The 12,957-nt window shown below is 37.0% G+C and overlaps 1 protein-coding gene and 1 pseudogene across 1 annotated transcript; both read left to right on the forward strand.

Annotated features, from left to right (window-relative positions):
- The first annotated feature begins 4,888 nt into the window (after positions 1-4,888).
- On the forward strand, positions 4,889-6,779 carry LOC143587851 (F-box/LRR-repeat protein At3g59200-like; annotated as a pseudogene).
- Positions 6,780-10,254: 3,475 nt separating this feature from the next.
- LOC143587848 (chlorophyll a-b binding protein 3C, chloroplastic-like) lies at positions 10,255-11,223 on the forward strand. Its single transcript, XM_077069017.1, has one exon. The coding sequence runs from the start codon at positions 10,320-10,322 to the stop codon at positions 11,115-11,117; it is 798 nt and encodes a 265-aa protein (XP_076925132.1). The 5' UTR covers positions 10,255-10,319; the 3' UTR covers positions 11,118-11,223.
- Positions 11,224-12,957: the final 1,734 nt, after the last annotated feature.

The following is a 12,957-nucleotide window of genomic DNA, read 5'->3' on the forward strand; positions in this document are numbered from 1 at the left end:
TATCCCTTTCCCTGTCTTCTTTCAATCCCTCTGTATTCAAGACACCACAATCACAATCTCACACACAATAGACCCATCTTCTTCATCTATCTCTAACCACCACCACAACCATTGCAAACAATCACCGCAATAATTTTGATTTCATGAGATAAACCAGTTTAGTCGTATCTAGGGTTTGACCCAAGGTCAACGATCATTGCTATACATCTACCACCGCTGGCTAACAACCACGCCGCGAATTAACCACCACCAGTTAACCACGACAACCACCGCCACCGGAAATCCATGCCACCACCACAGCCGCCGCCGGCACCACCACAACCGCCACTGTCACCACACCTCTACCACCTCAAATCTGGCACAGCCAAACTCGGCCACCACCACCCACATCCCCTTCCCGTCGTCTTCCCCTATTGCTCCTCGGAAGAACCCAACTCCAGTTCTTCATCATGGAGACTGAAATTCAACAAAATTAGGGGTTTTCTAGTGTTGAGGAAGGTGCGGTTCCATGGAGAATCCATTGACTTGTAAGGTTTTTGAAAGTTTTACTCATGGGTTAGTCATGATTAAAGGAACAGAGAAAAGGATTTGGGTATTATGGTTAATAAAAGGGATTTTATTATCAGCAGTTAAAAGAATAAAAGAAAAAAAAACCAAAGTTACTATTATGCCCTTAATTTAACGAACAAATTTTACGGGTTAACGAAAAAGTACTAAAACGGCCAGTTTTTTTAACATGGGGTAGCCAGTTGCGAAAAATTCAAGAAAAGTACTAAAGTTGCGTAGTTGTTCAAACCACAGGTACTAAAATGGCACTTAACTCCAAAACAAAATAAAAAAAACGAATATAACCGAATCGAAACCGAAAAACCGAAACCGATCCGTTTGTATATATGAAAAAACCGAATTTTCGGTTTCGGTTTCGGTTTCACCTAAAAACCGAACTGAACCGAGCCGTGCTCAGCCCTAATAAACCCATACTGGCCATTAACAACAATCAAGGTCCAATAAGGCTCATTGATGAAAGTATGACATATTATTGCGCGTAACCAAACCATGACTCACTAAACTCATATTCAACCCTTTTAGAGCAACTATGATATGATAGAGACTACAATGGGTCACTAACAACAATCAAGGCCCAAGACGGCCCATTAATGCAAAGTATGACCACCAACTATGACTCACTACACTCCTATACAACCTGTTAACGTAACTATGACATGATAGAGACGATATTGGCCATTAACAACAATCAAGGCCCAATATGGCCCATTAATAAAAGTATGACATGTTATCGGGCGTTGACACATGCCTTTGGCTCACTACACTCATATACAAATTTTCTTGTAGCAACGGGGACATGATAGATGCTATAATGACCACTAATACCAATCAAGGCCCATTGATGAATGTATAACATGTTGGGCCATTGACACAAATCAAGGCCAAATAAGGCATGTTGACGAAAGTATGGTGTGTTTCAGATGTTAACACCTAAACATGACTAATGACAGTCCTATACAACTCTTTTAGAGCAACTGTGACATGATAGATGCTATAATGGGACACTAACACCGATCAAAAACTAGAATGACCCACTAATGAAAGTATGGTTTATTGGGCGTTAACACTGATTACTACACTCTTATACAACTTTTTTAGAGCAACTATAAATATCACTTGTATTTATTTTATATGTTTTTATATTTAAAATACATTTTTTTATATTATACAAGGTTTAATTAGTTGTTTTATATATATATATATATATATATATATATATATATGTATATATATATATATATATATATATTTACACTACAACTCCTTATTTTAATTATTAAAAATAAATTAAATTCATATTTAGTTCATATTAATTTCACTTCCCTCAAAATTTCAAATTAAATTCAACCCCTCTTTTCTTCAAAAAATTTTGAATTACCCTCTAATTTTTAAATTTAATTTGACCACATATTTAACCTACCTTTTTTTTCTTTCTCTTCATTCCTTATTATTATTCTTCTTCTTCATCTTTTTACACCCACCATAATCCTTAATTATTAATTCTCTAACTCACTTAATTCTTAACCAAATCCTTTAATTCTGGACTCTAATCTAATTATTTTTGCGAGAGGAATTCACGTGTGGTGTCGGTTTCCATCAATTCTATCTCGATTTTTGCCGGATTCGTGTTGAGTGTGAAGAACCCTAAAAACCAAGTTTGGGGATTTTAAATTTTAAGTGTTATTTATTGTCATTGAAGCTTAGTACATCTTCTTTCATCGCTAAAAAGGTATGTATTTCACTTGTTTGATGACAACAGTTTGCTGACAGATTCGTTTTTGTTTATTTATTGGTATGTAACTTGATGTTAAACGATGATTACTGAACGATTTTTGATTCTCGAATATAGCACTATGAGTCTAGTTTCCAGAAAGGTAAAGTTTGTAATTTTTGGACATGTTTTGAATAGTTTTTATGATTTTACAAAAACACTGGTCAAAGCTGATTCGGGGAGTTATATTTTGGCATGTCTTTCCGACACCATAACTCCCTAATGACAAAACCAAACGGGTTGTTTCCAGTTCTGAAAGTTAGTATTATGAGTTTTGAAGACAACCCAATTGGTCTTGCACAATTTAGATTAATGTGTTGATAGAACCATTAAACAAGTGTTTGTTGTGCAATCTGCTGAACTGTTGGTACATATCTGTAATGATTGAATTATTGTGAGTTTTGTATGTATGAGAAAAATATAATAAAATTTTTTTGAGAAACCTAATTCATATATTCTACTGTGGTAAATTTTGTAGAATTTATACTTAATATTTTCTTACTGAATAAAATCAGTTTGTACACGCTATAATCTGTCTCGTGAACTAAGTGATCATAAGTTAAGTTGTATGATGAATGTTTGGTTGATTTGTCATGATACGATGTGTGAATACATGTTAGGAATTTTTAGTACAATTGACATTGATTATTATCACCAACGAGTCGTCGATTCAAGTTTTTGTTTGTGTATACATTATGTCTAATGTGATTGTGCGTGATAGTCGTCGTGCTTTGAGGTTTCGCCTCACATTAACCCTTTACTAGTTATGATGCTAATATTTTAACAAATTTAGGTTCAAAAAGTTAGAGCCGAAATGGAAAAAGATGAAAGGAAGTCAAGAAACAAGTTGGAAGAATGAGTGCAACGAATGGAATAAATGGAAAAAGAACTTAAGGAAAATGAAGAAAGGAGGCAAAACCAATTTGATGAGTTTATGAGAAAGTTTGAGGTCGGTAGTAATTAGTAGTAGTTTTAAATATTTTGAATTCATAACTTATTAGTGAAGGTTTGTTAATGTAAACTTGTTTTGAATTTATGTTATTGTGTTTGTTAAACTTATGAAATAGCCACATTTATCTATGTGTGACCAAAAGTATAAGTATGATAATAGCCACACTTTATATTACAAAAGCATTATGTGTGACAAACGGTAAGACAATGGCCACACCACAAACTACAAAAGAGTGTTTGACTGGCAAGTTCACATTTTTAGCAACATTGACAATAACCTCCAGTGTCTATATGATACGATTAGCCACACAATACCTCACTATGTGTGATGAAAAGTTTGACAATAGCCACACTTTAAATTACGAAAAGCATTATGCGTGACAAACGGTAAGACAATAGCCACACTATAATCTACAAAGGAGTGTTTGAGTGGCAAGTAAACATTTTTAGCCACTTTTAATGTAATATCCAGTGTCTATATAATATAATTAGCCACACTATTATTAAATTTAAGTGGACATTACTTTGCTATATCCACACGGCATAGGTCACAATGCACGCTTAACACAACCCTATTGGCCACATTATTAAAATTCATGTGGCTGAAACATTAATTCATGTGGCTCTATACGTGCAATGGTCACTCATAGTAAATAGTCATGTGGCAATTTTCTACCATTTAGCTACACTTATTGTTCTTGATGGCCAGCAACTAATGCATGTACCCTTTAGCCACACTTATTACCACATAAGGCCACTAAAATTGTGTGTGGTCATATCATACCCACGGCGTCGCGACCTTTGGCCACATATGACCTGAACCAAATGTGTGTGGCTAAAGGCCTACGGCCACACTTTTTCCGTGTGACCGAAAGTCAATATTCACGTAGTGACGGCAAAGGGTATTAATTTTTAATAATGGATTTCTTTGTTTCTTGGGTCGGGGGAGGGGGGGCTGCTTTGTTTATTAGTTGTTTGGATAAATTGTGGTTAGAGACTATGTTTTCTGTTGTCTGTTGTTTGGGTTTGCGGTTTGCTTGTGACGATTGCTAACTTTGAATTCGATTTCCGTTTCATTTTGGGATTTTCTAAGAACATTGTTGCTCCTTTGTGTACACAATGCATGGTTTGTGTCATTTATATGATACTGGATATTGTTGATACTTTGTTATAGGTGATACGCTAACGTGTGTTTTCATTGATATTGTCTCCGTCTTAACTTTTGTTGGAGGGTTATTGGTTAATTTATGAATTGCATTTAAGATAATAGAACACCTCACCTCTGGTCATGAACGATTTTGACTGAGAAAGTAGCCCGTTTGACCATTCTAAATAACCCGACCCATCCCGCTTTTGGATTTGTAGTTTCATAGATTATTAAAAAGGAATTCACTTTTAGAAAAAGAACACAAACTAAACCAAGTTCGAGTTTAAAAAACTGCATGGATCAAACCGACTTCGAGCTCGAGTAAGTCAAAACACACCGAGCTTGGCTCATTAAAACTTTTACAGTTCACATTCTTCTATTAGTTTAACTAAAAGCCAAGATGAGAAATATATCAACAACATATAATATTGGTTTTGACTTTAGACCAATTAGCCAACGTTAGCACATTTTGACATGCTCAAAGTGGAACCCGGACTCGGTTTAATTCGTGGTGTTTTCTGAAGTTTGGCCTCCATTTGATCTGTGCTCTTATCCTAAAGCTCGAGCTCAGCTTGTAAATCAAAAGTCAAAGGATCAGGTTTGAACCGGACCAAAAAAAAAATATTATATAGTGATAGTCAACTGTGTACGGACACAAAAAGCTTCCGACCTCTGGAAGAAATTTCCTGTGTCCACCGATACTAGTTATTAAATTTAATATTAAGAGGTTGAATATATTGAATTTTTTAATAATAAAGTAAATAATGCAGTTGATTTATCATATGTTTGTATCATATTCTAGACAAAAAACGGGATTTATCATAGTCTTACTTAAATTATTTTTATTGGCTTATATGATTAAATGGGCTACGGAAAAAACTAGTGGGCTCTATGGATTCGCTTGTAGTACCTTAGATCAAACCCTAATTTCGTTTCTTGTTATCTTTGCATGCAAGAAAAAGAGTTGAATAATTAGGTTTGAATCTACAGTTATTATGTTAATATACTTTTAAATATGAGCATGTGTTTTGTATTGAATGTTTAGCATTGATTTTACAGGAAAGAAATTAAGAATTAAGCCATGAGTTCCATAAGTGAGAATGTGGATGACAGGCTTAGCATGTTGCCTGAAGAGATCGTTTCACAAATACTCTCTTTAATGCCTACGAAATACGCTGTGAGAACCAGCATTTTATCCAAAAGATGGAGGTATTGTTGGACGTTGGTCACGAACCTTGACTTTGAATATATTGGTTGTCACTCGTCCAATGAAAGTATACGTAGCTTTATAGAATTTGTAGATAGGGTTTTGAAGTCTTGCAAAACATCTCATATTAAATTATTTCGATTAGAAATACTTCATGATATTAGGGATCACAAGTTGAGTCTATCTAGTTGGATTGATAAGGCAATCGCATTAAATGTTCGTGAGCTTGACATAGGAATTTACTGGGTTCAGTTACCTTTAAGCATGTTTACTTGCAAAACACTAACAAAACTAAGATTAACTTGTGAACCCGCTCGTCACAGTCTGTCTACGGTCAATCTTCCTTGTCTGAAAACTCTTGACATTGCTTATCGTAGTCTTTCTCTAGTTGATGCATTTAAACTCATTTGTGGTTGCCCAGTGCTTGAAAGTTTATCTTTGAATGTATTGAGTACAAAAGAAGATTACATATTCAATATGCCTACTTTGAAATGGTTGAAACTAATATATTATTCATCATCTCCCAAAGATGTTAACAAAGTTGTTTTACGTGTCCCAAATCTTGAATACCTGATTGTTACTGGAGTGTTGAGCTCGGTTTGTGTAATGGAAGATTTATCGTCTTGGTTGGGGCATCGGTTGCGTGTTGTGGAACAAAATCTGATTATCTATTAAACACGATAAGAGGAGTTGAAAGTCTTTCAATTCAAAATGTGAGTTTTCTCTCTTCTTTAAATGTCTTTGTATCTTTATTTTCTTGAACCAATTGTGACCTTATACTTTTTTGAAGTTTCCACTCACTTCAGCTCTACCTATCTTTCCAAATATGAAGCATTTGGAGTTGAAGGGCTATAGGCAATCTAGACTAATCTAAGTTTCTTGGAAGTTGTCCTGAGTTGAAAATTTTGTGTGTTGATATGCTTGGGTTGATTTCCAAGGTTTGACTATTTTTCTATTTACTTGTTTAACTTAGGGGTGTCAAATGGGTTGGCTTCGGTCAAAATGGGTCATGGGTTGCAATGGGTTAGGGTCAAAACAGGTAAGGGTCGGAATGAGTCAATTAAAAAAAGGGTTGTTTTGGTACGGGTCAAAACGGGTTAGGGTCAACAGGTTCAGGTCAGGACGGGTCCGGGTCGGAATGGGTCAAAACGGGTTTCGGGTCGTTTTTTTTTTTGAACGAGGACAACTGAGAAAACATTTTTGTTTTTTTAATTTTTTCGTTTTTTATTTATGTTTTGAGTTATGATTTTTTAATTAATTAGGGGTTTTATTAAGATCAAAAACCCCTCAAAAAAATAAAAAAATTAATAAAAAAATTATAACTCAAAATATAAATAAAAAAAAAGTAAAAAAAAAAAAAACAAAACGTTTCCTACGTTGTCCTCATAAAAAACCAAGAAATGAATCGAAACCGAAAAGTCGACGAAAATGAAACTAAAAACCAAAACTGAACCGAATTGATCGAAACCGGAAACATCGATCAAAATGAAACTAAAATATTGAAACCGAACAGAAACGAAACTGATCAAACCGACCAAAACGAAACGAATCCGAAATCGACCAAAAAGAAACAAAAGAAACCGAAACTCAACCCGTCCAGTGCGAAAACTCGTGTCAGCTCGAACCTTGATCCAAGCCAAAACCTACACCGGATTCATTCCAATCCATAACCTAAAGCGAACTCGTTCCAATACAAAACCCGTTTCAACCCGAATTGCCACTTTTCCTTAAGACACTACCCCACATCGACCGTTTCTTTAAATTTGTCGACCCATTTTGACCCGAAAATAAGAAAGGTGGAATTTCAAGTGACTCATTTTGACCCATTTTATTAAAATCTATGACTCAAACCAACCCATGTAATTTTTAAAACAACCCAAATTGACTCATTTGAAATGGTTTGAGTCAAGATTGCCACCTCTAGTTTAGCTCCTTTTATCTTTGTGTAATGTATAGGTTTATTTTCCTGTCACGCAGACGGATGAAAAATTTTATTGGATTGAACCAAAGTTGGTTCCTGGTTGTATGCTAACAAACCTTACAACCATCAAGTTATCATATTGCACTGGGCAGAAGTCTGAAATAGACTTTTTGAAATACATGTTGGGGAATGCAAAGCTTTTAAAGACCGTAACAATCGCTTGGGCATGCTTACGCATGGAAGAAGAAAAATCGTTGTGTGCAAAATTGCTTGAGCTTCCAAGGGCTTCCAGGTATTGCAAGATCCTCTTTCGATCTTGAAAATTGTCTCCGTCTGCTAGTAGTGTATTAGCTTATGTTGATTGTTATGTTATTGAAATTCACAAAGATAGAACCAACCATTATGCTTTTTTTTCCTTAAACCAAAGGTGATCGGCCATCAGAAATGTTTTGGAATCAAGAGCGTATGAAATTGTATTTTTTTAAAAGTGATGATTTTTGTGACAAGTTATTTGAGTTTATGGATTATTAAACCACAATATATCAGTGAAAACCCATGTACACTTATAACTAGTGATGAAACTAGAATTTATTTTTTTATGGTTATCATAACTTTGTTTATCGATGGGTCTAGCTTATGTTTTTATTTTAAAATGTCACGCATTCCGATGACCAGGCTTGACCCCTTGGTTCCTCATTGTATAAAAATATAATACATACATCTCATATTTAGAGAGTAACTAGCCGTTGGTCCGCGCGTGTTTAAACACTGAAAACCTTAATGTATGTAGAAAGTTCTTTGCATGAATCAAAATACAAAGTTATTAATGTTTCCAGTCAACCCAACTATGATCCCTATAAATAGTTGCCACTTTTTACTCGGTACCCGAATGTTGGCTCAGTTAGGGGCTGTTTGGCAATTGCTGAACCATTAAGTGCTGAATCATAAAGAGATCTGAATGGTTAAGAGAGTCTGAGCCAGTAAGATCTGAACAAGTTAAAGTCTGTTTGGTTGGACATCTGAATAGCTGTACAAAATGACTATCTTACCCTCTGAACTATTTTATGTTGAATGAAATGTATCTGTTTGTTTAGAACTCCGAATGATAAATAAGTATATAAAGAAAATGCAAAATATCATAGAAAATCCATCATTGCATTTAGGACTTCATGAAAACATCTATGAATCGTTTTCCGTTGAGTGTTAAAACCTTCATTAAGAGGGAAACAAACACCCCCTTAGTCTTCTCTCCAACTATTGCATTCGTTCCATCTTGTAGAGCCCATATCTGTCAAAACAAAATGCTCATTTTGACTTACATGAGTCACAAATGCACTGTGTATTGTTTAACCTCCTTAATTTATACATTTTTGAGACAGATAGCTAAAGCAAATTGTAAACATCAATGCACCAAATCTAGCATAACAATAGTATGTACACATGCAATTTTAGTCTTTGTCACACATGTCAAAGCAACACATGAAACGGGTCAAATAACACAAAATGCCATGTTAACTTACATGTTCCCCTTCTGCATCCTTGGAATTGTGATAAACCCCATTGACACTTATCATGTGTTCAGTATCATTATATCTAGCAACCAGCTTATCAAAATACAACAAATCAGTTGCACATGATTTAGATTCATTTACCACTAAACATAAATATATAAAGAATATAAAAACTAATAATCATATTTCGGAAGGCAAAATGTTATCCACAAATATTCACAACTAAACTAAGAAGCATCACAACCACAGGTACAACACCCTAAGCACAAACTTAGACGTAAATGTTAATATATAAATATAAATATGAAAAATGCACTCAAAAGTTTTGTTGTTTTAACTAATTTTAATACTTTTTGAATTATTAGTATCAATGAGAGAACACCAAAAGTATAGTTTTTGGATTTAGTTTTTTAACTATAGAATTGGGGTTACATTTTTCAAATAGTGTTTCTACAGTTCAGTTTTGTTAATTAATCTTGCTAAACTGGATTTAATGTACCAGGCATCAAGATAGCAATGGACTCAAGTGTCTAGTAGTACTCAAAACCTAGTAGTCTGGTGGTAGTTGAATAAGTACGTTTTAGGTGCAACAAGAAAATTGTTGTTAAAAAAATATATTTAGTACATAACAACGGAAGATTAAAATATATTTAGTACGTAACAACGGAAGATTTGAACTCGTAGAGTTGTCGAACATATTTGAACTCGTATAACATATTTTCATGGGGTTTGGGATCTTATTTTTATTATGTATTTGTTAGCTTCTTTTAACGCGAAATTCTTTTGAAATTGTACTTGTATTTATGATTTTGAATCTGCACTATTAAAACTAAAAATGTCTATATGATATGTATTTTGGTAATATACAGCTTAATTTTCGGGAAAAAAACAGTTTAGTAAAGTAAAATATTAAACTTAATAAAAAAAATAAAATTTAAATAAAATATAAAATATTGAAATAAAAGGACAAGAACAACACCAATTGTGGTCAAGAATCATTTTCAATCACCAAATAAACAAGAGCCACTTAATACACTTGGCTCCTATGAAATATCTCAGTGGAGTACAAAACTGAAATCTTGGTGAACCCATCTATAATCTTGCTAGCCAATCACAATAAAGCAAAAGATATTATCAAGATAAGCATTAGATCATCAATCTGACCCAAAAACATATTATAAATCTTGTTCCAAACCAACCCATCTTCATAACTCAAACCTTAACCATCACAACATCAATCAAAAATGGCAGCTTCCACCATGTCTCTATCCTCATCTTTTATTGGACAAGCTGTGAAATCAGCTCCAGTTTCTGACATCATTGGGAATGGAAGAGTGTCCATGAAGAGGTCAGCAACTGTCAAGAAAACCGCGCCATCTGGGAGCCCATGGTACGGTCCTGACCGTGTTAAGTACCTGGGCCCATTCTCTGGTGAGGCCCCATCTTACCTCACTGGAGAATTCCCAGGCGACTACGGTTGGGACACTGCTGGGCTCTCAGCTGATCCAGAAACATTCGCCAAGAACCGTGAGCTTGAGGTCATCCACTCCAGATGGGCCATGCTCGGGGCTCTTGGCTGTGTCTTCCCCGAACTCTTGGCCCGCAACGGGGTCAAGTTCGGGGAAGCAGTCTGGTTCAAGGCCGGAGCCCAGATCTTCAGCGAGGGTGGCCTCGACTACTTGGGTAACCCAAGCTTGATCCACGCACAGAGTATCCTTGCCATATGGGCGACTCAAGTGATCTTGATGGGTGCGGTTGAGGGTTACAGAATTGCGGGTGGGCCACTTGGTGAAGTGGTGGACCCACTTTACCCTGGTGGTAGCTTTGACCCATTGGGTTTGGCTGATGACCCGGAGGCTTTTGCGGAGTTGAAGGTGAAGGAGCTCAAGAACGGGCGGTTAGCCATGTTCTCGATGTTCGGGTTCTTTGTTCAAGCCATTGTGACCGGAAAGGGGCCTTTGGAGAACTTGGCTGACCACCTTGCGGACCCTGTTGCAAACAACGCATGGTCATATGCTACAAACTTTGTTCCCGGAAAGTGAGATTGGAATTGAGTGAATTGTGAATGTGTGTGACATGAAGTTTGATTGATGTCATGATGTTTGTGAATTATTATTATTAGTGATATATATGGCTTGAGTTTGTGCATTTTTGTTTGTTTAGTTTTCTTTTTCTTCTATGACTATAATTATTAATTATCAAAACGGACAAAGACAAAAGTATATTAGTTATTACTGTTATATCAATTATAATAGTAGTGCTATGAGGAGGGTTACAATCAGAAAGAAATTTAATGGACTTATTACAATGATAAATCAAATCAATAACATAGAAGATATCATATTCGTTAACCACCCCCCCCCCCTCCCCCACGCACACACACCCCTCTCTCTCTCTCTCTCTCTCTCTCTCTCTCTTTTCATTTGTTTATGTTGGGCTGCCACAGCTAGGCTGATTGGGGGGCCGGGTCGGCCCGGGGTCCGGTTAGTGTTTCTTCATTGGCGCCATCCGTGCATAAAGCTAGAACTACAATTTTCTCCAGTTTTTTCAAAACTTTATACAAAAGATGGTTAGAGAAATTCCGGTAACCACAACCCCAGCTATTGGGGGGAATACCGGCAACACAGTTTTTACAAACACTACTCCGGCTACCGAAGCCGGAGCAAGTGAAGTAAATTTTACGAACACTACCCCACTTACTAAAGCAGGGGCAAGTGCAGTAAATGACCGCCTACTGAGATCCACCGATACCCAGTTTGAAAAACGAAGACTCCCCCGCCAGACTCTCGACGAAGTCAAGGCATGGGCGGAGGCACGACAAAAGGAATTCCAGGCTGAGTTAAATGAACGCTTGCGTTCCATGCAACAGGCCGACGAATTCGAATACTGGGAGGATGACTCGGAGGAATCCGACTCCGACGCGAACCCTCGTCATAAAGCAAAAGGGAAGCGTAAAGAAACGGAAACCCAAGCGAAAAGGCATTTTGGACAAGCCTTCAAACCAAAAAGCATAGATAGAAGTCCACGAGACTTCTCTAAAACGTTCAGACCAAACGTTACAAATGCAGGAACGTCCAAATTTGCAAGGGACATTGCTGAAGCAATTGCCCCGAAAAGTGCTAAACAAATGCCTAACATAGGCACATATGACGGCCTATCTGATCCAGACGATCATTTGAACAGGTTCATAGCGGGGGCAACCGTTAGCAATTGGACGGAACCCACGTGGTGTTACATGTTCCAAATGACGCTGGTGGGGGCTGCTAGGGCTTGGTTTGATCGTTTACCGGTTAACCACATTTACGACTGGGCAGACTTCCAGCAGAAGTTTAGCCAACACTTCAGCCAGCAGCGAAAGTATACCGAGGAGCAATGGACAATCCTCAAATGCACACGGGAAGAAGATGAATCTCTGCCAAACTTCATCACTCGCTTCAACTCAAAGAAGTTAAGTTTGGGCAATATCAGCGAGGATCTTGTTCGCGCAGCCTTCATCCAGGGCGCGCAAGACCCAGAGCTTATCCGCACCCTAACGGGTAAAGATGGAATGCCATCCACATGGGATGGCATCATGACAGCAGCCAAACGCTATGCGGAAACGGAGAAGCAACTGGGTAGAGACCTTCCGCAGAACACAAACCTTTACACCCAGAGGACGAGAGAGGACAACGTCCTCACCGCCCGATTGAACAAAAAACGGAAGCAAGGCATTTGGCAGTCAAGGGTAAACTTTGACACCTCATCCGGCTTACAGCACCGATTGGGTGAAAGGGATAATGTAAAGCCGCACCGGAACTCCAGATGGACGCCACTTACCAAAAGCGTCACTGACATATTTGCTACTGAGGAGCTCCCATGGCCAAAGCCTCCAGTAATCCGGCA

Source organism: Bidens hawaiensis, unplaced genomic scaffold, assembly GCF_021521415.1.
Source record: "Bidens hawaiensis isolate Kalapana, Puna unplaced genomic scaffold, B.hawaiensis_p1.1 tig00035906_1, whole genome shotgun sequence".
Taxonomy (NCBI): Eukaryota; Viridiplantae; Streptophyta; class Magnoliopsida; order Asterales; family Asteraceae; genus Bidens; species Bidens hawaiensis.

What these genes read in the sequence shown, in the direction of transcription:
- LOC143587848 (XM_077069017.1), top strand. Translation starts at nt 10,320, where the DNA reads ATGGCAGCTTCCACCATGTCTCTATCCTCATCTTTTATTGGACAAGCT.